The 26,639-nt window shown below is 39.7% G+C and overlaps 1 protein-coding gene across 3 annotated transcripts in view; it reads left to right on the top strand.

Moving 5' to 3' along the window:
- Positions 1–1,111: 1,111 nt before the first annotated feature.
- Positions 1,112–26,639, top strand: part of N4BP1 (NEDD4 binding protein 1) — a 159,422-nt gene continuing 133,894 nt past the window's right edge. For 2 of the 3 annotated variants that reach the window (XM_053702031.1, XM_053702048.1), the window contains exon 1: positions 1,112–1,417. In XM_053702031.1, the coding sequence (XP_053558006.1) occupies positions 1,199–1,417 (219 nt within the window). In that variant the 5' untranslated portion in view covers positions 1,112–1,198. The remainder of the gene's footprint in view (positions 1,418–26,639) is intronic. The other variant, XM_053702040.1, reaches the window with a different exon arrangement.

Genomic DNA, 26,639 nt, shown 5'->3' with positions numbered 1-26,639 from the left:
CTAACTTTTTAAATTGTTGTCCAATCAGCGCTCTACCCATACGGTACTTTTGTTTTAGCTTCAAACCGTTAGCTCACAGAAAAATTGACTTTTGAAGTGGGCGGTGGAGCACAGGGTATTTGAATTTCAGATCTATATTAAACAGTAAGTTATATTGCATCTTTATTACAACTGATGAATTAAACTCCATCTAAAATATTGCTAACATTTCGGATCTCATTTTAAAAAGGGGAAAGTTTACCTTTGCTTTAAGTTTCTTTATTAAAGAATATAAGCTGATTGGTGGCTACACTTAGCCACCAATCAGCAAGCGCTACACAGGTGCTGAACCAAAAATGGGCCAGTTCCTAAGCTTACATTCCTGCTTTTCAAATAAAGATACCAAGAGAACGAAGAAAATTGAAAATAGGAGTAAATTAGAAAGTTGTTTAAAATGTAATGCTCTGTCAGAATCGTGAAAGAAAAAAATTGGGTTTCTTATCCCTTTAATTATTCTATTTTTGATGATTTATTTTTATCATTTTTTGATGTTATATACAATTATATATTTACAGTGTGCATATAGACTTATAACGATAAAGCGCTTCCCCCTTGTTTAGATCACAGTAGTGCATTGCTGCTCCAGATTTGACTTTGCAGGGTTTAAACACGTATTTCAATGGAAGAGACAGTGCAATAATAAAACACTCTAACACATTAAAGAATTTTGTTTTTGCATATATATTCCTTTTATATACAGTCTCCACATTTACAAGTGTCTCTTTTTACCTTTTTTTCCAAATATACACACTATCTGAATTAAAAAAAGGGTGTACTTTTCACTATTACCAATTGTTCACAGGCTGCCGCTGTAACCATCACTACCACACCGCCATAGGTTTCGGGGGGGCAATATAAACAGAATTATCAGTTACAAAGCATGTAATAAAAAACTATATATATATATAAAATATTAAATTCTCGTTCCATCTGCAAGTGCATCTCCGGTGACGTTTGACGCGTTTTTATGATTTAATTTAGCATCCAATAGGATTAAGTCTCTCAGCCAATCAGATTCGTTGCATACACCCCCTACTTTGTATCTAATCTGTCACATGACGTCGTACTGAAGTCCCGCCCCTTTAACAGGCAGCCGACTTGACGTAAAGTGTTTTCCTAAGAGTTGCTGTTGAGTTTGTTGTGAGGGGAAGTTCTGGGGATGGCAGCTGCTGGGGAGGTAGAGATGGTGGTGGACGAGTTTACTGCTCCCCTAGGTCAGCGTGCCCTGCTGGAGCAGAACCAGGCCCGAGTGCAGTCCTTGTTCCGCGTTGTTCTTACAGTGCTGGGCTCGTTGGAGGCGGCCGAAAGGTGTAACGATAAACAGGGCCGGATCTGGTTGCAGTTGCAGGGCAAGAGAGAACCAGTGAGGAAAGCCAAGGTGAGAGACGTGTTAAGAAAATAGGGAGACGAGAGATGGAAAATGTTATGTGGAGGGTGCTTGATTACTCAGCCAGTGTAACAAGGAGAGACTGGTAACTATGAGCAGTGGCTGATTGGGGTAACAAGCACAGTGAAGGGGAGACTGGACAAGTGTGGCAGTTTGTGAAACGGCTACGGGCCAGTGTGACAAGACGTGAAACTTCTGGTGTTATGGCTGGGTGGTGAAGCTGAGTACTAGGCTGGCTGGAGTGAAGGGCTGTGGAGCTGAGCACTGGGCTTGAATGATAGGTTGTGTGGCTAAGATCTGGGCTGGTATAATAGGTTGTGTGGCTAAGATCCGGGCTGGTATAATAGGTTGTGTGGCTAAGATCCGGGCTGGTATAATAGGTTGTGTGGCTAAGATCCGGGCTGGTATAATAGGTTGTGTGGCTGAACCCTGGGCCGGGGTGACACCGTGACAGGTTGTGTGGCTAAGATCCGGGCTGGTGTAATAGGTTGTGTGACTGAACCCTGGGCTGGGGTGACAGGTTGTGTGGCTAAGATCCGGGCTGGTGTAATAGGTTGTGTGACTGAACCCTGGGCTGGGGTGACAGGTTGTGTGGCTAAGATCCGGGCTGGTGTAATAGGTTGTGTGACTGAACCCTGGGCTGGGGTGACAGGTTGTGTGGCTAAGATCCGGGCTGGTGTAATGACAGGTTGTGTGGCTAAGATCCGGGCTGGTGTAATGACAGGTTGTGTGGCTAAGATCCGGGCTGGTGTAATGACAGGTTGTGTGGCTAAGATCCGGGCTGGTGTAATGACAGGTTGTGTGGCTAAGATCCGGGCTGGTGTAATGACAGGTTGTGTGGCTAAGATCCCGGCTGGTGTAATGACAGGTTGTGTGGCTAAGATCCCGGCTGGTGTATTGACAGGTTGTGTGGCTAAGATCCCGGCTGGTGTATTGACAGGTTGTGTGGCTAAGATCCCGGCTGGTGTATTGACAGGTTGTGTGGCTAAGATCCCGGCTGGTGTATTGACAGGTTGTGTGGCTAAGATCCCGGCTGGTGTATTGACAGGTTGTGTGGCTAAGATCCCGGCTGGTGTATTGACAGGTTGTGTGGCTAAGATCCCGGCTGGTGTATTGACAGGTTGTGTGGCTAAGATCCCGGCTGGTGTATTGACAGGTTGTGTGGCTAAGATCCCGGCTGGTGTATTGACAGGTTGTGTGGCTAAGATCCCGGCTGGTGTATTGACAGGTTGTGTGGCTAAGATCCCGGCTGGTGTATTGACAGGTTGTGTGGCTAAGATCCCGGCTGGTGTATTGACAGGTTGTGTGGCTGAGATATCTATATATCCCCTTTTTTTGTTTTTTGTTTGTTTTGTTATTCTCCATACATTTATTAGTTTCGTTCATGCCGAATGCGAATAAAAGGCTGCTTGTAGTATTCGGCTCGACCGATATCTTCTTCTGCAAGTGATATTCACTAAGATCTGTGAAAATCTAGATCTTAGTGTGTTTCACTTGCACAGATTTGTTGACCCCTGTTTATGAACCAGAAAGATGATGGTTTTTTCCTCTTATTTTTTCACACCTTAGAAAAATATAAATTAACAACATTTTGAAAATATTTAACAGACATAAAGAAAATATTAGCGTAATTATTAATGTGACAGTGTACACCAGTTTTCATATAACTGCATGTAATAGACACTACTATAAAGAAGATTCAGATACTGATGTAAAAATCCAGTATACAAAGTTTAAAAACTTGCTTAGAAGCTTCTAGTTTAGCAGTGTTGATGAGGTTAGGCTGGAACACCCAAATGAAAGGGTCTGGAAAAGCAGGAAGAGCAGACACTTCTTCTCCCCCCCCCCCACCTTCCCTGCATATGGAAAGACAGATTATACAATCAGAAGCAGTAGAATTAGGTCTACATCTGATACTTTGGGGATTAGGGTCCTGAAAATCAGCACAATGATGTTAAATGGATGGGACATATAAATGGATCATTTACAAAACATTTATGCAAAGAAAAAAAATAGTGTCCAATGTCCCTTTAAAAAAAAAAAAAAAAGTCTTAAACTATTTTTACTGTATCTTAGGACCTACAGATAAAGCTATTAATCAGTGAATTAGTCTGGACACCTGCTGCTGTTATAGAAGACTACTCCCCCATACACAGTGCTATTTTCTTGTACACAGCGCTGCCTTCTCTTACAGAGCCCTGTTTCCCTGAGCATGACACTGTTTTCTTCTGAACATTGCTTTTTTAGAAGAACAAGGCAGTCTGCCCAGCCACTTATAAAATCTATTGGGCAGCAGGCTGCTCTTGGTCATCAGTGTCAGGGGGCAATGTGTGGGGTTGAAGGACCCCAAAAGGTAGGAATCCTGCCCAGTTTTTAGAGTGCCAGTGGCACTTGGATGCCTTGGAAATTTAAGCCCTGGTGTAGGGTGCCATTTGATATGTTTTCTAAAGTCTATAGCAGTGATGGCGAACCTTGGCACTCCAGATGTTTCAGAACTACATTTCCCATGATGCTTAGGCACTCTGCAGTCCAGTCAAACATCATGGGAAATGTAGTTCTGGAACATCTGGAGCGTCAATGTTCGCCATCACTGGTCTTTAGGATATTGTCAGTTTTCAGAGTTAAAGGGACACTGAACCCAAAATTTTTCTTTCGTGATTCAGATAGAGCATGCAATTTTAATTAACTTTCTAATTTACTAGTATTATAAAATGTTCTTCATTCTCTTGGTATCTTTATTTGAAATGTAAGTTTAGATGCCTGACCATTTTTGGTTAACAACCTGGGTTGTTCTTGCTGATTGGTGGATAAATTCACCCACCAATAAGCAAGTGCTGTCCAGGGTCTGAACCAAAAAATAGCTGAGATGCCTTTTTCAAATAAAGATAGCAAGATAACAAAGAAATTGATAATAGGAATAAATGAGAAGTTTGCTTAAAATTGCATGCTTTATCTGAATCATGAAAGAAAACATGTGGGTTCAGTGTCCCTTTAAGTTATAGTAAGTGGGGGGGAGGGGGAAGTAGTATTAAAGGGACATAATACTCATATGCTAAATCACTTGAAACTGATGCAGTATAACTGTAAAAAGCTGACAGGAAAATATCACCTGAGCATCTCTATGTAAAAAAGGAAGATATTTTACCTCACAATCTCCTCAGCTCAGCAGAGTAAGTTCTGTGTAAAAAAGTTATACTCAGCTGCTCTCCAGCTGCAGGTAAAACAAAAATAAAAGAAATGAACAGCAGCCAATCAGCATCAGCAGGGCTGAGATCATGAACTCTTTTACTGTGATCTCATGAGATTTCATTGTAAACTTCCTTACACTGATTAGGGAAATAAGATGAGTGTGCACGTAAGCTCGCTCCTTCCGCTGTCCCAGGACAGACATACTAATTTGTTGCTTAGAAGTCCTTTACAATGGGATGTGGCTACTGAGAAACTTTTGAGGTAAAATATCTTTCTTTTTCTACATAGATATGTTCAGGTGATATTTTCTAGTCAGCTTTTTACAGCTGTACTGCATCACTTTCAAGTGTTTCAACATTTGGGTATTATGGCCCTTTAAAGTGAATGTCAATTTTGATGCTAAAGTGCCCGGTTTTTAAAAATTCGGTTAAAAAAAGGGGCACTTTAATTCATCAAAATTTACATTTCACTCCTGTTGAGAGAGAAAAAAAAACTTACCTTTTAATCTTCACAGCAGCTCCAGCTTCCTCCGGTCGTTGCAAGCCATTTCTGACGTCAGAAATGATGGATAGGTCATCCTCCAATTACGGCTCCTCCCCCTTGGGGGAATCGGTGTCTGATTCAACGCCGTGTTTGGAGGAAGCCGGATTCTTCATTTTAGACGCAGGAAGAGGCTTTGCGACGGGCAGAGGATGCAAGGTAAGCTTTTTTTTTTTCTTTTTCTCTCAGCACGTGTGAAATGTAAATTTTGATGAATTAAAGTGCCCCTGTTTTTAATCAAATTTTTAAAAACCGGGCACTTTAGCATCAAAATTGACATTCACTTTAAGTGTGTTTTTTTTAAATTATTATAGAATGGTTGTTGCAAATCAGAAAGTGAAACACAACGCTCTGTTAGGAGCAATAGATAATATTTCACATGACCATGTATCTCAATAATCTTTGCAGGCGTACATCTTAGAAAACACATTAAAAATATACATTAGATACTTATTTAATACTTGCTGCAATAAACCTTTTAGCTCAATTTGTGCTAGTTGTTGATTGGGATAAAGAGAAAATATGAATAAAGTTACATAGGAACTCCTAAAGTTGCCATATAGTCATACTAAATAAATTTGATAGAATAGTAGCAGTTTTCTCTGCAGAAAATTTTGCCAGTCGGGTGGTGTTTTAAAATACAAAAAGAGAGTTTGGTTCTGGATCAACCAAATGTTTATTATATTTTCTGGTGGTGCACATACTTGAGCATTTGTTTCTCAGGTAGAAACAGGTTTATTCCTCAATATTTAGACGGATTAATTAGGAGTACGGCCCCAACCAAAACGCATCAGCTGTTTCATAGCGCTCTATGGGGGGCACCCTACCTGCATTGATCATTTTTTGCTACATCAATGTTTTTATATTTTTGTAATGACCATGACTTCCTGTTTCACAGGGGTATAAATATGAGGTAACACATGAGCCAAATTCTCTTAGTCATTCATCACAATGGGTAAGTCCAAGGAATATAGCTGTTATCTGCGTCAAAAGGGTGTTGAGCTTCACAAAATGGGAAGTGGTTATAAGAAAATAGCAAAAGCATTGAAAATTCCCATTTTCACCATCAGGGCAATAATTAAGAAGTTTCAGTCAACTGGAAATGTTATGAATCCACCTGGAAGAGGTTTTGTTTTTATATTGTCTCAACGCACTGTGAAGAGGGTGGTTTGAGTGGCCAAAATATCTCCCAGGATCACAGCTGGAGAATTGCAGAAGTTAGTTGCGTATTTGGTTCAGAAAGTCTCCAACACTACAATCCGATGTCACCTACATCACCACAAGTTGTTTTGAAGGGTTTTAGAAAAACCCTCTACTCTCATCCAAAAAAACCCCTGGAAGGTACAGTCAACACCAGAATTCTTGTTGTTTAAAAAGATAAATAATCCCTTTATTACTCATTACCCAACTTTGCATAACCAACACAGTTATAATAAACTTTTTACCTTTTGTGATTAGCTTGTAACTAAGCATCTTCTGACAAACCCCCGGATCACATGACATTTTATTTATTATCTATTGACTTTCATTTTAGCCAATAAGTGCAGTGTTTGCCACAAGCCATGGGCGTGATCACAATGTTATCTATATGGCCTACATGAACTAGCTCTCCACTGTTGTAAAAAGCAAATAACAAAGCATGTGACAAGAGGCGGCCTTCAAGGGCTTAGAAATGATCATATGACCCTTCCTAGGTTTAGCTTTCAACTAAGAATACCAAGAGAATAAAGCAAAATTGGTGATAAAAGTAAATTGGAAAGATGTTTAAAATTGCATGCCCTATTTCAGGGGTGTCCAAACTTTTTTGGAAGAGTGCCAGATTTCATGAAGTGAACATGTGCGAGGGCCGACCATTTTGCCTGACATTCTTTGAACCATTTTAAAATAAATGCAAATGAACTATTTTATGTATGTTTATGTTTACAATGGAATTAAATGCTTGTCAGATGTTGATATCGTAATACTGTCTTAAAGCATATGAAAGTTCTCTTCACAGGGTTACGTTAAAGACAGTTCTTATTCACTTCACAAGGTTACGATAATGGCAGTAATTGTAGTGCAGCAAAAGTTATTCATAATCACTTCACAAGCCAAGGTTTACGATAATGGCAGTAATTATAGTGCAGCAACAGTTATTTAAGAGGTTACATTGTAGGAATCACCCTGTAGGAATCACTGTTCGACAGGATTATTTAACAAAAAAAACTCCGTAGAGATCAGCAAGATGGTGGAGGAGTACTCCTGTGGCTCAGTACGCTCAATACGGCTGAGCTTCCTGTGGCGTGTGACGTCAGAGGACGGATAACGGCCGATTGCCGTGCACTAGAAATAACACTACTCAAGGCAGTTTGGGACTTAACTGAGCGAGCGGTGGTCGGGGACTCACTGGGGGGCCGTATAATATATATTTGTAAAATTATCTGTGGGGCCATATCAGTCCGGTACTCGTGCCGCAATTGGCCCGCGGGCCGGACTTTGGACATGCCTGCCCTATTTGAAACATAAAAGTTTTTTTTTTTGGACTTGACTGTCCCTTCAAGCATCTTCAGTTTGCCAGACTCTACTAGAACTTCAAATGGGATTGGGTTCTATGGTCAGATGAAACCATAAGAGCTTTTTGGCAATAAACACCAGAGGTGAGTTTGGTGCACACAGAGAGGTAGTCATAAGGATAGGTACCTTATGCCCACAGTTAAATATGGTGGTGGCTCTTTAATGTTTTGGGGCTGTTTTTCTGCCAGAGGACCTGGACATTGTTAGGATACATGGCATCATGGACTCTATCAAATATCAACAGATACTAAATGAACACCTGACTTTCTCTGCCAAAAAGCTTAACATGGGCCGTGGTTGGTTCTTCCAGCAGGACAATGATCCAAAACATATAAAAATCAACACAAACATGGTTTACTGACCACAGAATCAAGGTGCTGCCATGGCAATTCCAGTCCCCTGACTTGAATCCCATAGTAAACCTGTGGGGTGTACTGAAGAGGAGAGTCCACCAGTGTCAACCTCAAATTTGAAGGATCTGGAGAGATTCTGTATGGAGGAATGGTCTCAGATCCCTTGCCATGTATTCTCCAACCTCACCAGGCATTATAGGAGAAGACTCCACTGTTATCTTGGGAATGGGAGGTAGCACAAAGTATTGACTAATTGCCAATTATTGTGCCACATATTTTAAGGGGTGTGTGTATGTATGTATGTATGTATGTATATCTATCTCAAAATAACAACAATACTGCTTTATTGCTTTAGACTTGATAAAGGAAGGAACTCTTCCGAAAGCTTGTCAACTTATAAATGTATAGCTAGTCCAATAAAAAAAGTATCATTGCTCAATGCAATACTCTTGTTATTTTGATATCTAAATCTCTGGACTAACACTGCTACACATATATATATATATATATATATATATATATATATATATATATATATATATATATATATATATAATTATTATTGGTTATTTGTAGAGCGCAAACAGATTCTGCAACGCTAATTATATATATATATATATATATATATATATATATATATATATATACACACACATACCCAAGGGCTCTGCGCTCACTTGTAATCAAATATATTGCCCGCGGTGCATTCAAAGAATACATGTGTGAGGATATAAAGGATGCACTCTCCGGGTCTTACTTATGAGGTATTTAATAATACAAAAGGTGGGTGACGTTTCGGGGTGATCTTACCAAAGCAACCTGTGAGATTTTATATAATATATAATATATAATATTATATAATATATAATATAATATAAAATAATATACTTTGGTGAAAGTGGATCCGGTAAAGAGCTACAAGAAGCACCCTAAGTGGGGGTGTTGCAAGTGTCTGGGCTGCACTACTTGTAATGGTCTTAGTACCACAAAAAGTACATTATTAAACATAGGGTGACATGTACTACAGAGTTTATTGTATATCTCCTACATTGTCCCTGTGGTTTATTTTATTTAGGAAAAACAGGTGACAACCTACGCATCCGTATGGCCTACCATTGCGCTGCAATTAGATCGGCTATCCTTAAAAAGGAATCTGACTAACCGGTCGCTAGACATTTTGTGCTTGCTGACCATACCGTTGCTAATCTTAGGTATGCCATCATTGATCATGTCCCCAGATTTAACAGGAGGGGGAGACAGAGTTAAACTTCTTTTACAAGAAAAGTCTAAGTGGATATTCACTCTAAATACCTTGGCTCCGAAAGGGTTGAATGTAAATTTGGATTGGCACTGTTTCCTCTAATATGAATGTATCCCTTAAATTCTTAGCTACCTATGATAGACATTTGTTTTATTACTATTTGTAATTCAACTGTGTAGTGACCGATTGATGTCTGGTACTTACGCTTTTATTATGTATCTTCTAGGGAGAATATTTAATGGAACTTATAATAATGCGTTGTGGGGTTTATATACCCTATCACCATGTTCCCCTTCATTTGCATAATATCACATATAGATAATATTGGCATTTTTGTCTGTTGTATAAGCTCCCATTTTTCAACAGTCTGCTTACTCGTAAATGTATTGTTTCCATTCTCGAGTTCCGGTTTCCGTGGCAACCACTGGACCCGCAATAGGACGCCGTGTTCATGTCCGGTTTGTCGCTGGTGTTGGTGGAGGGTAAGTTAGTTAATGTGTATATATATATATTTGTATCACAGGTTGTTTTGGTAAGGTCTGAGGACAGGGCTTATCACCCCGAAACGTCACCCGCTTTTTGTAATATTATGTGTATTTATGGGTATACAGGTGGCCCTCGGTTTACGCCGGTTCAATTTGCGCCGTTTCAGAATAACAACCTTTTTTTTTTTTTTTTTTTCAGTCATGTGCAGTAATTAAAATAGCCAGTAGGTGGATCTGTCTGCTTGTTTTACAGAAAAGTTATGCAACTTAACAGGTCTGAAATTGATCTGTGTACACAGAACAGACATTGGCTATTGAGCAGCCACTTCCCTATTATCTTCCTGTCCAGCTTCTTGAGGTGAAGGTGCCTAACTGCTTATTAATCACTGCAGATTCAAATGTATAGAATAGGTGCAGACCCAATATTATCTAACATGCTAACAATGCAGAGAACTGATTGCAGAAAAATGCAAGTAAAAAAACGTTTTTTTTATTATTAGGTTTATAATGCTGTTCAGCATTTAAAGTCTTCATTTCAAAGCTTTAAAAAAATAAAGTATTAGGTGTTACTTATGTCAGTTTTGAGAGGGGCCTGGAACCTAACTCCCTTACTTCCCATTGACTTACATTATAAACTGGGTTTCAATTTAAAACGGTTTCGATTTACAACCATTCCTCCTGGAACCTAACCCCGGCGTAAACTGAGGGCTACCTGTGTGTATATATGTATATGTATGTGTGTGTGTGTGTGTATATATATATATATATATATATATATATATATATATATGTATATATGTGTGTGTATGAGTCAATCAGCATGGCACATCTTGACTTGGCAAGATTTGCCAACTCTTCTTTGCAAAAACACCCCAATCCTGTCAGATTGCAAGGGCATCTCCTGTGCACAGCCCTCTTCAGATCACCCCACAGATGTTCGATTGGATTCAGGTCTGGGCTCTGGCTGGGCCATCCCAAAACTTTAATCTTCTTCTGGTGAAGCCATTCCTTTGTTGATTTGGATGTATGCTTTAGGCCGTTGTCATACTGAAAGATGAAGTTCCTCTTCATGTTCAGCTTTCTAGCAGAAGCCTGAAGGTTTTGTGCCGATATTGACTTGTATTTGGAACTGTTCATAATTCCCTCTTCTAATTTGAATAAGGCCCCAGTTCCAGCTAAAGAAAAACAGCCCCAAAGCATGATGCTGCCACCACGCTTCACTGTGGCTATGGTGTTCTTTTGGTGATGTGCAGTGTTGTTTTTGCGCCAAACATATCTTTTGGAATTATTGCCAAAAAGTTCAACCTTGGTTTCATCAGACCATAACACATGCTTTTGGGAGACTTCAGATGTGTTTTTGCTCAATTTATCTGGGCTTGGGATGTTTTTCTTCTTTCTAAGAAAAGGCTTCTGTCTTGCTGTCTACCCCAAAGCCCAAACATATGAAGAATACAGGAGATTGTTGTCACATGTACTACACAGCCAGTACTTGCCAGATATTCCTGCAGCTCCTTTAATGTTGCTGTAGGCCTCTTGGCAGCCTCCCAGACCAGTTTTCTTCTCGTCTTTTTTCATCAATTTTGGAGGGACATCCAGTTCTTGGTAATGTAACTGTTGTGCCATATGTTCTCCACTTGATGATGACTGTCTAAACTGTGTTCCATGGTATATCTAATGCCTTGAAAATTCTTTTGTACCCTTCTCCTGATACCTTTTAACAATGAGATCCCTCTGATGCTTTGGAAGCTCTCTGCTTTTGTGTAGGACACGACTAAGAAAATGTCAGGAAAGACCTACTAGAACAGCTGAACTTTTATTCATGGTTAATCAGAGGCACTTTAAATTATGGCAGGTGTGTGATGACTCTTATTTAACATGGTTTTGAATGTGATTGCTTAATTCTGAACACAGCTTCATCCCCAGTTATAAAAGGGTGTGCACACTTATGTAACCACATTATTTTAGTTTTTTTGTTGTTTACTTCCCTCCACCTTAAAGATTTCAGTTTGTTTTTTAATTGAATTGTGTAGTTTTTAGGTCACATTAAAGGGACATTAAACCCCAAATTTTTCTTTCATGAGTCAGAGAATACAATTTTAAATAACATCCCAATTTACTTCTGTTATCTAATTTGCTTCATTCTTTAGATATCTTTTTTTAAAGAAATGGCAATACACATTGGTGAGCCAATCACATGAGGCAAATACGTGCAGCCACCAATCAGAAGCTACTGAGCATATCTAGATATGCTTTTCAGAAAAGAATATCAAGAAAATGAAGCAAATTAGATTATATAAGTAAATTAGAAAGTTGTTTAAAATGGTATTCTCTATCTGAATCATGAAAGAAAAAAATTGGGTTTAATGTCCCTTTAAAGGTGGAAAAAGTTCTGAAATGATTTATCTTTCTATAATTTTTTTTACATCACAGAAACCTAACATTTTAACAGGGGTGTGTAGACTTTTTATATCCACGGTGTGTGTGTGTATATGTGTATGTGTGTATATATACATATATACACACATATACATACATACATACACACACACACACACACACACACACACACACACACACACACACACACACACACACCAAAGATTCAAAACCTGCTCAAACAACAAGCAAACTGTCAGTGATCTGTTACCAGCAGGAAGTGGAACTGCTGAGCGCCTTCCGATACCGGGACTCCCTTAGGGTAAGGGTAAAAGCTTACATCCAGCCTCTCTTAGCAAAATACCTTGCGTTGTCCCAATGGCCGCCACCGCAGCTGTATGTGACACGGGATTGCTTCATAAGCCGGAAAGTTACCTCCTTAGCCTCTCAGGGGAATTATTCTCTTGTTGTGCTTTCCATGGCTCTCCACTACCTCTTTGATTGTTGGCACCCGCACAGGACCTGCCTCTTTCTCCTGCACCGGATAATCAGTGCCGCCTCAGTGTTCACCTCCTCTGTCCATGTCATCTACCTCCTTTTCTAGTTTGTCTAGCAGTGTTTTTTGTACCCCCTGTCTAGAAGTCTATTTTTCCAAGTCCTCACTGTGTTTCTTATATTCTAGATCATTTGAGCAATTCCTTTTTATTCTAATCAGTTGTCCCTTAGCTATACTGATTTTTGTACACTGGCTGGATGGCTGCTCTTCCCGTGTAATAATGTATTGCCTAAAATAGGTTTTCTGTAATTTATGGTTTCAACACTCTTGGTTACTATATTTGATGTTAGTTTGAGATCCAAATAACATGTGGTCGATTTATTAAACTCAAAGGGGAATTTTAAACCCCATTTCTCCAACATTGGTGTGTCCGGTCCACGGCGTCATCCTTACTTGTGGGATATTCTCTTCCCCAACAGGAAATGGCAAAGAGTCCCAGCAAAGCTGGTCACATGATCCCTCCTAGGCTCCGCCCACCCCAGTCATTCTCTTTGCCGTTGCACAGGCAACATCTCCACGGAGATGGTTAAGAGTTTTTTGGTGTTTAAATGTAGTTTTATTCTTCTATCAAGTGTTTGTTATTTTAAAATAGTGCTGGTATGTACTATTTACTCTGAAACAGAAAAGGATGAAGATTTCTGTTTGTAAGAGGAAGATGATTTTAGCAGACAGTAACTGAAATCGATTGCTGTTTCCACACAGGACTGTTGAGATGAAGTAACTTCAGTTGGGGGAAACAGTTAGCAGTCTTTTCTGCTTAAGGTATGACTAGCCATATTTCTAACAAGACCATGTAATGCTGGAAGGCTGTCATTTCCCCTCATGGGGACCAGTAAGCCATTTTCTTAGTTAAACATAAAAGAATAAAGGGCTTCAAAAAGGGCTTAAAAACTGGTAGACATTTTTCTGGGCTAAAACAGTTGCTTTACTAGGCATATTATGCAGATTCTAACTAATTATTGGTATTATAATCTTGGGGAACGTTTAGAAAAACGGCAGGCACTGTGTTGGACACCTTTTTCAGATGGGGGCCTTTCTAGTTATAGACAGAGCCTCATTCTGGGACTGTATAGGGGTTAAATGTAAAAACGGCTCCGGTTCCGTTAATTTAAGGGTTAAAGCTCTGAAATTTGGTGTGCAATACTTTTAATGCTTTAAGACACTGTGGTGAAATTTTGGTGAATTTTGAACAATTCCTTCATACTTTTTCACATATTCAGTAATAAAGTGTTTTCAGTTTGAAATTTAAAGTGACAGTAACGGTTTTATTTTAAAACGTTTTTTGTGCTTTGTTGACAAGTTTAAGCCTGTTTAACATGTCTGTACCATCAGATAAGCTATGTTCTATATGTATGAAAGCCAATGTGTCTCCCCATTTAAATTTATGTGATAATTGTGCCATAGTGTCCAAACAAAGTAAGGACAGTATTGCAACAGATAATGATATTGCCTAAGATGATTCCTCAAATGAGGGGAGTAAACATGATACTACATCATCCCCTACTGTGTCTACACCAGTTATGCCCACACAGGAGGCCCCTAGTACATCTAGTGCGCCAATACTTATTACCATGCAACAATTAACGGCTGTAATGGATAACTCCATAGCAAATCTTTTATCCAAAATGCCTACTTATCAGAGAAAGCGCGATTGCTCTGTTTTAAACACTGAAGAGCAAGAGGACGCTGATGATAACTGTTCTGACATACCCTCACACCAATCTCAAGGGGCCATGAGGGAGGTTTTGTCTGATGGAGAAATTTCAGATTCAGGAAAAATTTCTCATCAAGCTGAACCTGATGTTGTGACATTTAAATTTAAATTAGAACATCTCCGCGCACTGCTTAAGGAGGTGTTATCTACTCTGGATGATTGTGACAATTTGGTCATTCCAGAGAAATTATGTAAGATGGATAAGTTCCTAGAGGTTCCGGTGCCCCCCGACGCTTTTCCTATACCCAAGCGGGTGGCGGACATAGTAAATAAAGAGTGGGAAAGGCCCGGCATACCTTTTGTTCCCCCCCCCCCTATATTTAAGAAATTATTTCCTATAGTCGACCCCAGAAAGGACTTATGGCAGACAGTCCCCAAGGTTGAGGGGGCGGTTTCTACTCTAAACAAACGCACTACTATTCCTATCGAAGATAGTTGTGCTTTCAAAGATCCTATGGATAAGAAATTAGAGGGTTTGCTTAAAAAGATTTTTGTACAGCAAGGTTACCTTCTACAACCAATTTCATGCATTGTTCCTGTCACTACGGCAGTGTGTTTCTGGTTCGAGGAACTAGAAAAATCGCTCAGTAAAGAATCTTCGTATGAGGAGGTTATGGACAGAGTTCAAGCACTTAAATTGGCTAACTCTTTTGTTTTAGATGCCGCTTTGCAATTAGCTAGATTAGCGGCGAAAAATTCAGGGTTTGCTGTTGTGGCGCGCAGAGTGCTTTGGCTAAAGTCTTGGTCAGCGGATGTGTCTTCCAAGACAAAATTGCTTAACATTCCTTTCAAAAGTTAAAACATTATTTGTACCTGATTTGAAAGAGATTATTTCAGACATCACTGGGGGAAAGGGCCACGCCCTCCCACAGGATAGGTCTTTTAAGGCTAATAATAAGCCTAATTTTCGTCCCTTTCGCAGAAACGGACCAGTCTCTAATTCTGTATCCTCTAAGCAAGAGGGTAATACTTCACAACCCAAACCAGCCTGGAAACCAATGCAAGGCTGGAACAAGGGTAAGCAGGCCAAGAAGCCTACCACTGCTACCAAAACAGCATGAAGGGATAGCCCCCGATCCGGGACCGGATCTAGTGGGGGGCAGACTTTCTCTCTTTGCTCAGGCAAGAGATGTTCAGGATCCTTGGGCGCTAGAAATAGTTTCTCAAGGTTATCTCCTGGAATTCAAGGAACTACCCCCAAGGGGAAGGTTCAACAGGTCTCAATTATCTTCAAACCAAATAAAGAGACAGGCATTCTTACATTGTGTAGAAGACCTGTTAAAGATGGGAGTGATACATCCAGTTCCAATAAGAGAACAAGGAATGGGATTTTATTCCAATCTGTTCATAGTTCCCAAAAAAGAGGGAACATTCAGACCAATTTTGGATCTAAAGATCCTAAACAAATTTCTCAGGGTACCATCGTTCAAAATGGAAACTATTCGAACGATCCTACCTACTATCCAGGAAAATCAATTTATGACTACCGTGGTTTTAAAGGATGCGTACCTACATATTCCTATCCACAAGGAACATCATCAGTTCCTAAGGTTCGCTTTTCTGGACAAGCATTACCAGTTTGTGGCACTTCCATTTGGATTAGCCACTGCTCCAAGGATTTTCACAAAGGTACTCGGGTCCCTTCTAGCGGTTCTAAGACCAAGGGGCATTGCAGTAGTACCTTACTTGGACGACATCCTGATTCAAGCGTCGTCCCTGTCAAAAGCAAAGGCTCATACGGACATCGTCCTAGCCTTTTTCAGATCTCACGGATGGAAGGTGAACAAAGAAAAAAGTTCTCTGTCCCTGTCAACAAGAGTTCCCTTCTTGGGAACAATAATAGATTCCTTAGAAATGAGGATTTTTCTGACAGAGGTCAGAAAATCAAAACTTCTAAGCTCTTGTCAAGTACTTCATTCTGTTCCTCGTCCTTCCATAGCGCAGTGCATGGAAGTAATAGGATTGATGGTTGCAACAATGGACATAGTTCCTTTTGCACGAATTCATCTAAGACCATTACAACTGTGCATGCTCAGACAGTGGAATGGGGATTATACAGACTTGTCTCCGACGATTCAAGTAGATCAAAAGACCAGAGATTCACTCCGTTGGTGGCTGACCCTGGACAATCTGTCACAGGGAATGAGCTTCCGCAGACCAGAGTGGGTCATTGTCACGACCGACGCCAGCCTAGTGGGCTGGGGCGCGGTCTGGGAATCCCTGAAAGCTCAGGGTCTATGGTCTCGGGAAGAGTCTCTTCTCCCGATAAACATTCTGGAACTGAGAGCGATATTCAATGCTCTCAGAGCTTGGCCTCAACTAGCAAAGGCCAAATTCATAAGGTTTCAGTCAGACAACATGACGACCGTTGCATATATCAATCATCAGGGGGGAACAAGGACTTCCCTGGCGATGAAAGAAGTGACCAAGATAATTCAATGATCCTGCCACTTGTCTGCGATCCACATCCCAGGAGTGGAAAATTGGGAAGCGGATTTTCTGAGTCGTCAGACATTCCATCCGGGGGAGTGGGAACTCCATCCGGAAATCTTTGCCCAAATAACTCAATTATGGGGCATTCCAGACATCGATCTGATGGCATCTCGTCAGAACTTCAAGGTTCCTTGCTACGGGTCCAGATCCAGGGATCCCAAGGCGACTCTAGTAGATGCACTAGTAGCACCTTGGACCTTCAACCTAGCTTATGTATTCCCACCGTTTCCTCTCATCCCCAGGCTGGTAGCCAGGATCAATCAGGAGAGGGCCTCGGTGATCTTTATAGCTCCTGCGTGGCCACGCAGGACTTGGTATGCAGACCTGGTGAATATGTCATCGGCTCCACCATGGAAGCTACCTTTGAGACAGGACCTTCTTGTTCAGGGTCCATTCGAACATCCGAATCTGGTTTCCCTCCAACTGACGGCTTGGAGATTGAACGCTTGATTTTATCAAAGCGTGGGTTTTCAGATTCTGTAATAGATACTCTGATTCAGGCTAGAAAGCCTGTAACTAGAAAAATTTACCATAAAATATGGAAAAAATATATCTGTTGGTGTGAATCTAAAGGATTCCCATGGAACAAGATAAAAATTCCTAAGATTCTATCCTTTCTACAAGAAGGTTTGGAGAAAGGATTATCTGCAAGTTCTCTGAAGGGACAGATCTCTGCTTTATCTGTTTTACTTCACAAAAGACTGGCAGCTGTGCCAGATGTTCAAGCATTTGTTCAGGCTCTGGTTAGGATCAAGCCTGTTTACAGACCTTTGACTCCTCCCTGGAGTCTAAATCTAGTTCTTTCAGTTCTTCAAGGGGTTCCGTTTGAACCCTTACATTCCGTAGATATTAAGTTATTATCTTGGAAAGTTTTGTTTTTGGTTGCAATTTCTTCTGCTAGAAGAGTTTCAGAGTTATCTGCTCTGCAGTGTTCTCCGCCCTATCTGGTGTTCCATGCAGATAAGGTGGTTTTGCGTACTAAGCCTTGTTTTCTTCCGAAAGTTGTTTCCAACAAAAATATTAACCAGGAGATAGTTGTACCTTCTTTGTGTCCGAATCCAGTTTCAAAGAAGGAACGTTTGTTACACAATTTGGACGTAGTCCGTGCTCTAAAATTCTATTTAGAGGCCACTAAAGATTTCAGACAAACATCTTCCTTGTTTGTTGTTTATTCTGGTAAAAGGAGAGGTCAAAAAGCGACTTCTACCTCTCTTTCCTTTTGGCTTAAAAGCATTATCCGATTGGCTTATGAGACTGCCGGACGGCAGCCTCCTGAAAGAATCACAGCTCACTCCACTAGGGCTGTGGCTTCCACATGGGCCTTCAAGAACGAGGCTTCTGTTGACCAGATATGTAAGGCAGCGACTTGGTTTTCACTGCACACTTTTGCCAAATTTTACAAATTTGATACTTTTGCTTCTTCGGAGGCTATTTTTGGGAGAAAGGTTTTGCCAACTGTGGTGCCTTCCGTTTAGGTGACCTGATTTGCTCCCTCCCTTCATCCGTGTCCTAAAGCTTTGGTATTGGTTCCCACAAGTAAGGATGACGCCGTGGACCGGACACACCAATGTTGGAGAAAACAGAATTTATGCTTACCTGATAAATTACTTTCTCCAACTGTGTGTCCGGTCCACGGCCCGCCCTGGTTTTTTAATCAGGTCTGATGAATTATTTTCTCTAACTACAGTCACCACGGTATCATATGGTTCCTCCTGTCGGTCGAATGACTGGGGTGGGCGGAGCCTAGGAGGGATCATGTGACCAGCTTTGCTGGGACTCTTTGCCATTTCCTGTTGGGGAAGAGAATATCCCACAAGTAAGGATGACGCCGTGGACCGGACACACCGTTGGAGAAAGTAATTTATCAGGTAAGCATAAATTCTGTTATGTTGTGATTAAGATAATTCACAAAGTCACAGGCCTCAATCTCACTGCCCATCCAAATTAATATCAAATCATCTATATATCTGTAGTATGACTTTATTTTACTGGCAAAATGGTTTTGATCTCCATATATGGTGTTGAGCTCCCACCAGCCCATTGTGAGGTTTACGAATGAGGGGGCCAATTTTGCCCCCATCGCAGTACCTCTTGTTTGAAGGAAATAATTTCCATCAAACCTGAAGTAATTGTTAAAATAATGAAAGTAACTAACAGTTTGTCATGGAGCTTACTCAGGGGTTAACATTACCTTCAGTGGGTTAACTCCCATGATGTTTAATTGATCAAATCGTATCCAATGAGCATCAAGCCAAGGATATATATTTTAATTGCACATATGTTTTAATTATGTCTATGATTAAGGCTACGGCCGAAACATGTTAGACGAGCTTTTTCCTTAAAAGCTTTTTGCATTAACTTTTGTTCTCTTTTTTTTTTATGGAATATACAATAAATTTGGACTTTTTATCAAGCAGTTGCAGTGCTGGCTTTACTTTAATTATCTGCACATGGACTTTCCCTATTGAGCTGAGCACCTTTTTGAGTCCACAATAATCGAGAAGCACTGTTCCATTTATCACATGTTATCGGAGGAGGTGCACACTGAGGCGGCACTGATTGTCCGGTGCAGGAGAAAGAGGCAGGTCCTGTGCGGGTGCCAACAATCAAAGAGGTAGTGGAAAGCACAACGAGAATAATTCCCCTGAGAGGCTATGGAGGTAACTTTCCGGCTTATGAAGCAATCCCGTGTCACATACAGCTGCGGTGGCGTCCGTTGGGACAACGCAAGGTATTTTGCTAAGAGAGGCTGGATGTAAGCTTTTACCTTTACCCTATGGGAGTCCCGGGATCGGAGGCGCTCAGTGCTCGGCAGTTCCACTTCCTGCTGGTAACAGGATCACTGACAGTTTGCTTGTTGTTTGTTCACATTGTGTGTGTGTGTGTGTGTGTGTGTGTGTATATATATATATATATATATATATATATATATATATATAATGTGTGTATGTGACTCCAAAACACCACACCTAGCATAGGAATCAGATTTACATTCTTACCTTTACAATAAATATTTAACAAAAGGGTGAATTGTCCTTCCCTACAAAATCAGAATCCTGCTTCCACAGAAGATAAGCCTATTTAAATTTAAGACTGGTGCAAAAAAATAATAAAAAAAATAATTCAAACTACAAAATAGTATTCAATTTAAACTAGTGTCAGCCCTCCCCCCCCAAAAAAAATAAAATATTATAGGCTATCCTATTAAATGGTAATAATAATAATAATAATAACAATAATAATATTATATATGGTCTAATGTGTTTAAACAGGTCATTTCAATACTACTAAGCCATTAATTAAATGTGGTCAACAGCACAAAGGATTAAGGGGACTTTTAACACTAAATACATGCTAGATAGAATGATGCAGTCAAAGAAAAGATTAGTCTGAGAATAACATGTATATTAATTTATTTCATGTTTAAATATTGACAAAATAAGTGTAAAGTTTTAGTATCTATAAATCAATCGGAGCTGCCATGTTGTAACTTAAGTTACTTTCTCTGCTTTGCCCAATTAGGGACATTTATAAACAAGTCACTAGAGTGCGCAACCAATGGTTGTGTGGGATAGAACAGTGTTCTGTACTTCTATTTCTAACAAGAAAGCTCACAATTTCAGAATGGAATTGCAGAAAAAGGGGACAAAATAAGTAATGAAAATATATTGCAGAATACATAAACACTTTGAGATGGTAATATTAAATGATAAAATGTGTAACATCCCTTTAAAGGTTCACTAGTCTTAAAATGACATGCTCAAATGAATTAGAGCATGACATTTTTCAACTACAATAGCCCTTTAATACTTTAAATCGACTGACTTAACTTCATCCGTCTGGAGGGGATGTGGGTTACACATATGGTGAGACTTCCCTCTCATACAGCTGTTTCAGACTGATGTAACTAAAGAAATGGAGGTGCACAATATATGTATGTTTGTATGTAATATATATATATACATACATACACACACACATACAGTGGATATAAAAAGTCTACACACACCCCTGTTAAAATGTCAGGTTTCTGTGATGTAAAAAAATTAGACAAAGAAATCATTTCAGAACTTTTTCCACCTTTAATGTGACCTATAAACTGTGCAACTCAATTGAAAAACAAACTGAAATCTTTTAGGTTAAGGGAAATAAAAATAATAAACTAAAATAATATGGTTAAATAAATGTGAACACCCTTACACTAATACTTTATTGAAGCACCTTTATTTGTTGACCACATTTAATTAATGTCTTAGTAGTATTGAAATGACCTGTTTAAACACATTAGACCATATATAATATAATATTATTATTGTTATTATTATTATTACCATTTAATAGGATAGCCTATAATATTTTTTTTTTTTGGGGGGGGAGGGCTGACACTAGTTTAATTTGAATACTATTTTGTAGTTTGAATTATTATTTTTTTTTTTTTTTTTTTTTTTTTTTGCACCAGTCTTAAATTTAAATAGGGTTATCTTCTGTGGAAGCAGGATTCTGATTTTGTAGGGAAGGACAATTCACCCTTTTGTTAAATATTTATTGTAAAGGTAAGAATGTAAATCTGATTCCTATGCTAGGTGTGGTGTTTTGGAGTCACCAGTGACATGCTTTTTGTAGTATGTAAATTATTTGGAAATTCCTGACTAGTGTGAGGGACATGAATTACAAAATGTTTTTTTCATGATTCAGTCAGATCACAAAATTTTAAACCAACTTTCCAATTTATTTCTATCATCAAATTTGATTATTTGCTGAAGAAGCAGCAATGCCTAACTGGGAATTTTTTTTTTTAAAGTTTTTTTAAAGCATACCTAGGTAGGTGTAGGAACAGCAGTGCACTACTGGGGACTAGCTACTGATTAGTTATGGCTCAGATATGCTTCTTGTCATTGGCTCACCTGATTTGTTCAGCTAGCTCCCAGGAGGGCATTGCTGCTACACCAAAGGATACCAAGAGAATGAAGCAAATTTGATAATAGAAGTAAATTGGAAAGCTGTTTAAAACCATATGCTCTGAGACACAAAATAAAAATGTTGGGTTGCATGACCTTGAAAGGGACACTGAACCCAAATTTTTTCTATCGTGATTCAGATAGAGCATGCAATTGTAAGCAACTTTCTAATTTACTCCTATTATCAAATTCTTTTCATTCGCTTGGTATCTTTATTTGAAATGCAAGCATGTAAGTTTAGATTCCGGCCCATTTTTGGTGAACACACTGTGTTGTTCTTGCTGATTGGTGGGTAAAGTCACCTACCAATAAACAAGTGCTTTCCATGGTTCTGAACCAAAAAATAGCTTAGATGCCTTCTTTTTCAAATAAAAAAAGCAAGAGAACAAAGAAAATTGATAATAGGAGTAAATTAGAAAGTTGTTTAAAATTCTATCTGAATCGCGAAAGAAAAAATTTGGGTTCAATGTCCCTTTAATTGTTTAATATGATGGACACGCATAAAAGGCTGTTATGCCTGCAGACTGCCTATTGGTGCAGGCAGTTGACTTGTCCTACACTTTGGTCTGTTAGCGTGTGGTTTACTGTTATGGATCTAATTCACACTTGTAATATCACTGACAATTTACCATGGGGATATGGAGGATTCAGTACCGGGCAGCGAGTGTCATGTCTTTGTGGATTGTAAATTATTTTGTTATATAGACTAACCAACAGGTATGCCCTTACTTAATGGGAATTTATTGGATTTTGTTTACATTTGTGCTATCTTTGTTTTTATTGGTTAATTGGACATAAGTGTACACCATTTGTTTGTTTATTTCATTAAACTGAAGGTTTATTGGCTAAAGACCAGTGAGCGTTTTTTAATGAAGGATCTATTTACAAAGTTTTAAGACCACCCTAGCAGATGGAGTACTTAATGGAATGTAACTTGATGTTGAGTGCACCCACATTTAGTTATATTGTTTGATACCTTGAACTTTGTTTACCACTGTGACACGCCCAGATGTTTAACCTAACCTCTTCAAGCCATTAGGATGTTCTATTCCATCCTAATAGTGCTGGGCTTTAACACCCTTAGGACAGCATGGAACGTCCTACCTTTTTTGGCATCCTGCAGTCTCCTCCTTTTCTCTTGTTAAGTGTATCCAGTCCACGGATCATCCATTACTTATGGGATATTAACTCCTCCCCAACAGGAAGTGCAAGAGGATTCACCCAGCAGAGCTGCTATATAGCTCCTCCCCTAACTGCCATTACCAGTCATTCTCTTGAACCCAACGACTAGATAGGATGTGTGAGAGGACTATGGTGATTATATTTAGTTTTATACCTTCAATCAAAAGTTTGTTATTTTATAATAGCACCGGAGTGTGTTATTCCTTCTCTGGTAGAATTTGAAGAAGAATCTACCTGAGTTTTTACTACGATTTTTAGCCGGCGTTGTTAAGATCATATTGCTGTTTCTCGGCCATCTGAGGAGAGGTAAACTTCAGATCAGGGGACAGCGGGCAGATTAATCTGCAAAGAGGTATGTAGCAGCTTATTATTTTCTGACAATGGAATTGATGAGAAAATTCTGCCATACCGATATAATGTAAACTCAGCCTTAAATGCAGTAGCAGCAACTGGTATCAGGCTGTCATGTATGTATATTTTACACTTCAGTATTCTGGGGAATGGCACTTCACTGGAATTATACTGTGTGCATAAGACTTTAGCCTAATTTGCAGGGACTGGCAACAGGCTCTTTAATAACACTTAATTTATGTTAAACGTTTTTTGCTGGCATGTAAAATCGTTTCATTTTCTGAGGTACTGGGTGAATAAAATGTTTTGGGCATTATTTTTTCCACTTGGCAGTTGATTTATTTAATTTATGACAGTTTACTGATCTCTCTCACTGTTGTGTGTGAGGGGGAGGTCAAAAAATTCAGTCAGAAGCTCATTGTATTTCCTGCATGATCCGGTTCATCTCTACAGAACTCAGGGGTCTTCAAAACTTGTTTTGAGGGAGGTAATCATTCACAGCAGAGCTGTGAGATTGTAGTTGACTGTGATAAAAAACGTTTATTTCTGTAACTTTTTTTTCTGCTATCAGGGTTAGTTATCCTTCGCTAATGGGAACAAGCCTTTGCTAAAATTGTGTTTTTTACAAAGATTTGATGCTATAACCTTTCAGTTTATTAACTTTCAACTGTCATAACTCTTTCTGTGCTTCTTATAGGCACAGTACGTTTTCATATTATAGTAAATTACTTGAAAAGTATTTCCAAGTTGCTAGTTTATTTGCTAGTGTGTTAAACATGTCTGATTCAGAGGAAGACATCTGTGCTATATGTGCTAATGCCAAAGTGGAGCCCAATAGAAATTTATGTACTAACTGTATTGATGCTACTTTAAATAAAAGTCAATCTGTACAAATTGAACACATTTCACCAAACAACGAGGGGAGAGTTATGCCTCACGTGTCAGTACCTGCATCTCCCGCTCGGGGGGTGCGTGATATTGTGGCGCCGAGTACATCTGGGCGGCCATTACAAATCACATTACAGGATATGGCTACTGTTATGTCTGAAGTTTTGGCTAAATTACCAGAACTAAGAGGTAAGCGTGATCACTCTGGGGTGAGAACAGAGTGCGCTGATAATGTTAGGGCCATGTCAGATACTGCGTCACAACTTGCAGAACATGAGGACGGAGAGCTTCATTCTGCGGCTGACGGTTCTGATCCAGACAGATTGGATTCAGATATTTCAAATTTTAAATTTAAGCTGGAAAACCTCCGTGTATTACTAGGGGAGGTGTTAGCGGCTCTGAATGATTGTAACACAGTTGCAATACCAGAAAAAATGTGTAGGTTGGATAAATATTTTGCGGTACCGTCGAGTACTGACGTTTTTCCTATACCTAAGAGACTTACTGAAATTGTTACTAAGGAGTGGGATAGACCCGGTGTGCCGTTCTCACCCCCTCCGATATTTAGAAAGATGTTTCCAATAGACACCACCACACGGGACTTATGGCAAACGATCCCTAAGGTGGAGGGAGCAGTTTCTACTTTAGCTAAGCGTACCACTATCCCGGTGGAGGATAGCTGTGCCTTTTCAGATCCAATGGATAAAAAGTTAGAGGGTTACCTTAAGAAAATGTTTGTTCAACAAGGTTTTATATTGCAACCCCTTGCATGCATTGCGCCTGTCACGGCTGCAGCAGCATTTTGGTTTGAGTCTCTGGAAGGGACACTTGAATCAGCTCCATTAGATGAGATTACACACAGGCTTAAAGCTCTTAAGTTAGCTAACTCATTTATTTCAGATGCCGTAGTACATTTAACTAAGCTTACGGCTAAGAATTCCGGATTCGCCATTCAGGCGCGCAGAGCACTGTGGCTAAAATCCTGGTCAGCTGACGTTACTTCTAAGTCTAAATTACTTAATATAACTTTCAAAGGGCAGACCTTATTCGGGCCCGGATTGAAAGAAATTATCGCTGACATTACAGGAGGTAAAGGCCATGCCCTGCCTCAAGACAGAGCCAAACCTAAGGCTAGACAATCTGTTGCTTGCTACAGACAAGGCTGGAGACCTAACCAGTCCTGGAACAAGGGCAAGCAGGCCAGGAAACCTGCTGGTGCCCCTAAAACAGCATGAATTGAGGGCCCCCGATCCGGGAACGGATCTAGTGGGGGGCAGACTTTCTCTCTTCGCCCAGGCTTGGGCAAGAGATGTCCAGGATCCCTGGGCGCTAGAGATAATATCTCAGGGATACCTTCTGGACTTCAAATACTCTCCCCCAAGAGAGAGATTTCATCTGTCAAGGTTGTCAACAAACCAAATAAAGAAAGAGGCGTTTCTACGCTGCGTACAAGAGCTTTCTCTTGTTAAGTGTATCCAGTCCACGGATCATCCATTACTTATGGGATATTAACTCCTCCCCAACAGGAAGTGCAAGAGGATTCACCCAGCAGAGCTGCTATATAGCTCCTCCCCTAACTGCCATTACCAGTCATTCTCTTGCACCCAACGACTAGATAGGATGTGTGAGAGGACTATGGTGATTATATTTAGTTTTATACCTTCAATCAAAAGTTTGTTATTTTATAATAGCACCGGAGTGTGTTATTCCTTCTCTGGTAGAATTTGAAGAAGAATCTACCTGAGTTTTTACTATGATTTTAGCCGGCGTAGTTAAGATCATATTGCTGTTTCTCGGCCATCTGAGGAGAGGTAAACTTCAGATCAGGGGACAGCGGGCAGATTAATCTGCAAAGAGGTATGTAGCAGCTTATTATTTTCTGACAATGGAATTGATGAGAAAATTCTGCCATACCGATATAATGTAAACTCAGCCTTAAATGCAGTAGCAGCAACTGGTATCAGGCTGTCATGTATGTATATTTTACACTTCAGTATTCTGGGGAATGGCACTTCACTGGAATTATACTGTGTGCATAAGACTTTAGCCTAATTTGCAGGGACTGGCAACAGGCTCTTTAATAACACTTAATTTATGTTAAACGTTTTTTGCTGGCATGTAAAATCGTTTCATTTTCTGAGGTACTGGGTGAATAAAATGTTTTGGGCATTATTTTTTCCACTTGGCAGTTGTTTTATTTTATTTATGACAGTTTACTGATCTCTCTCACTGTTGTGTGTGAGGGGGAGGTCAAAAAATTCAGTCAGAAGCTCATTGTATTTCCTGCATGATCCGGTTCATCTCTACAGAACTC

This window comes from Bombina bombina, chromosome 1, assembly GCF_027579735.1.
Source record: "Bombina bombina isolate aBomBom1 chromosome 1, aBomBom1.pri, whole genome shotgun sequence".
Lineage (NCBI taxonomy): Eukaryota > Metazoa > Chordata > Amphibia > Anura > Bombinatoridae > Bombina > Bombina bombina.
This window is presented reverse-complemented; position numbering and strand designations above follow the sequence as displayed.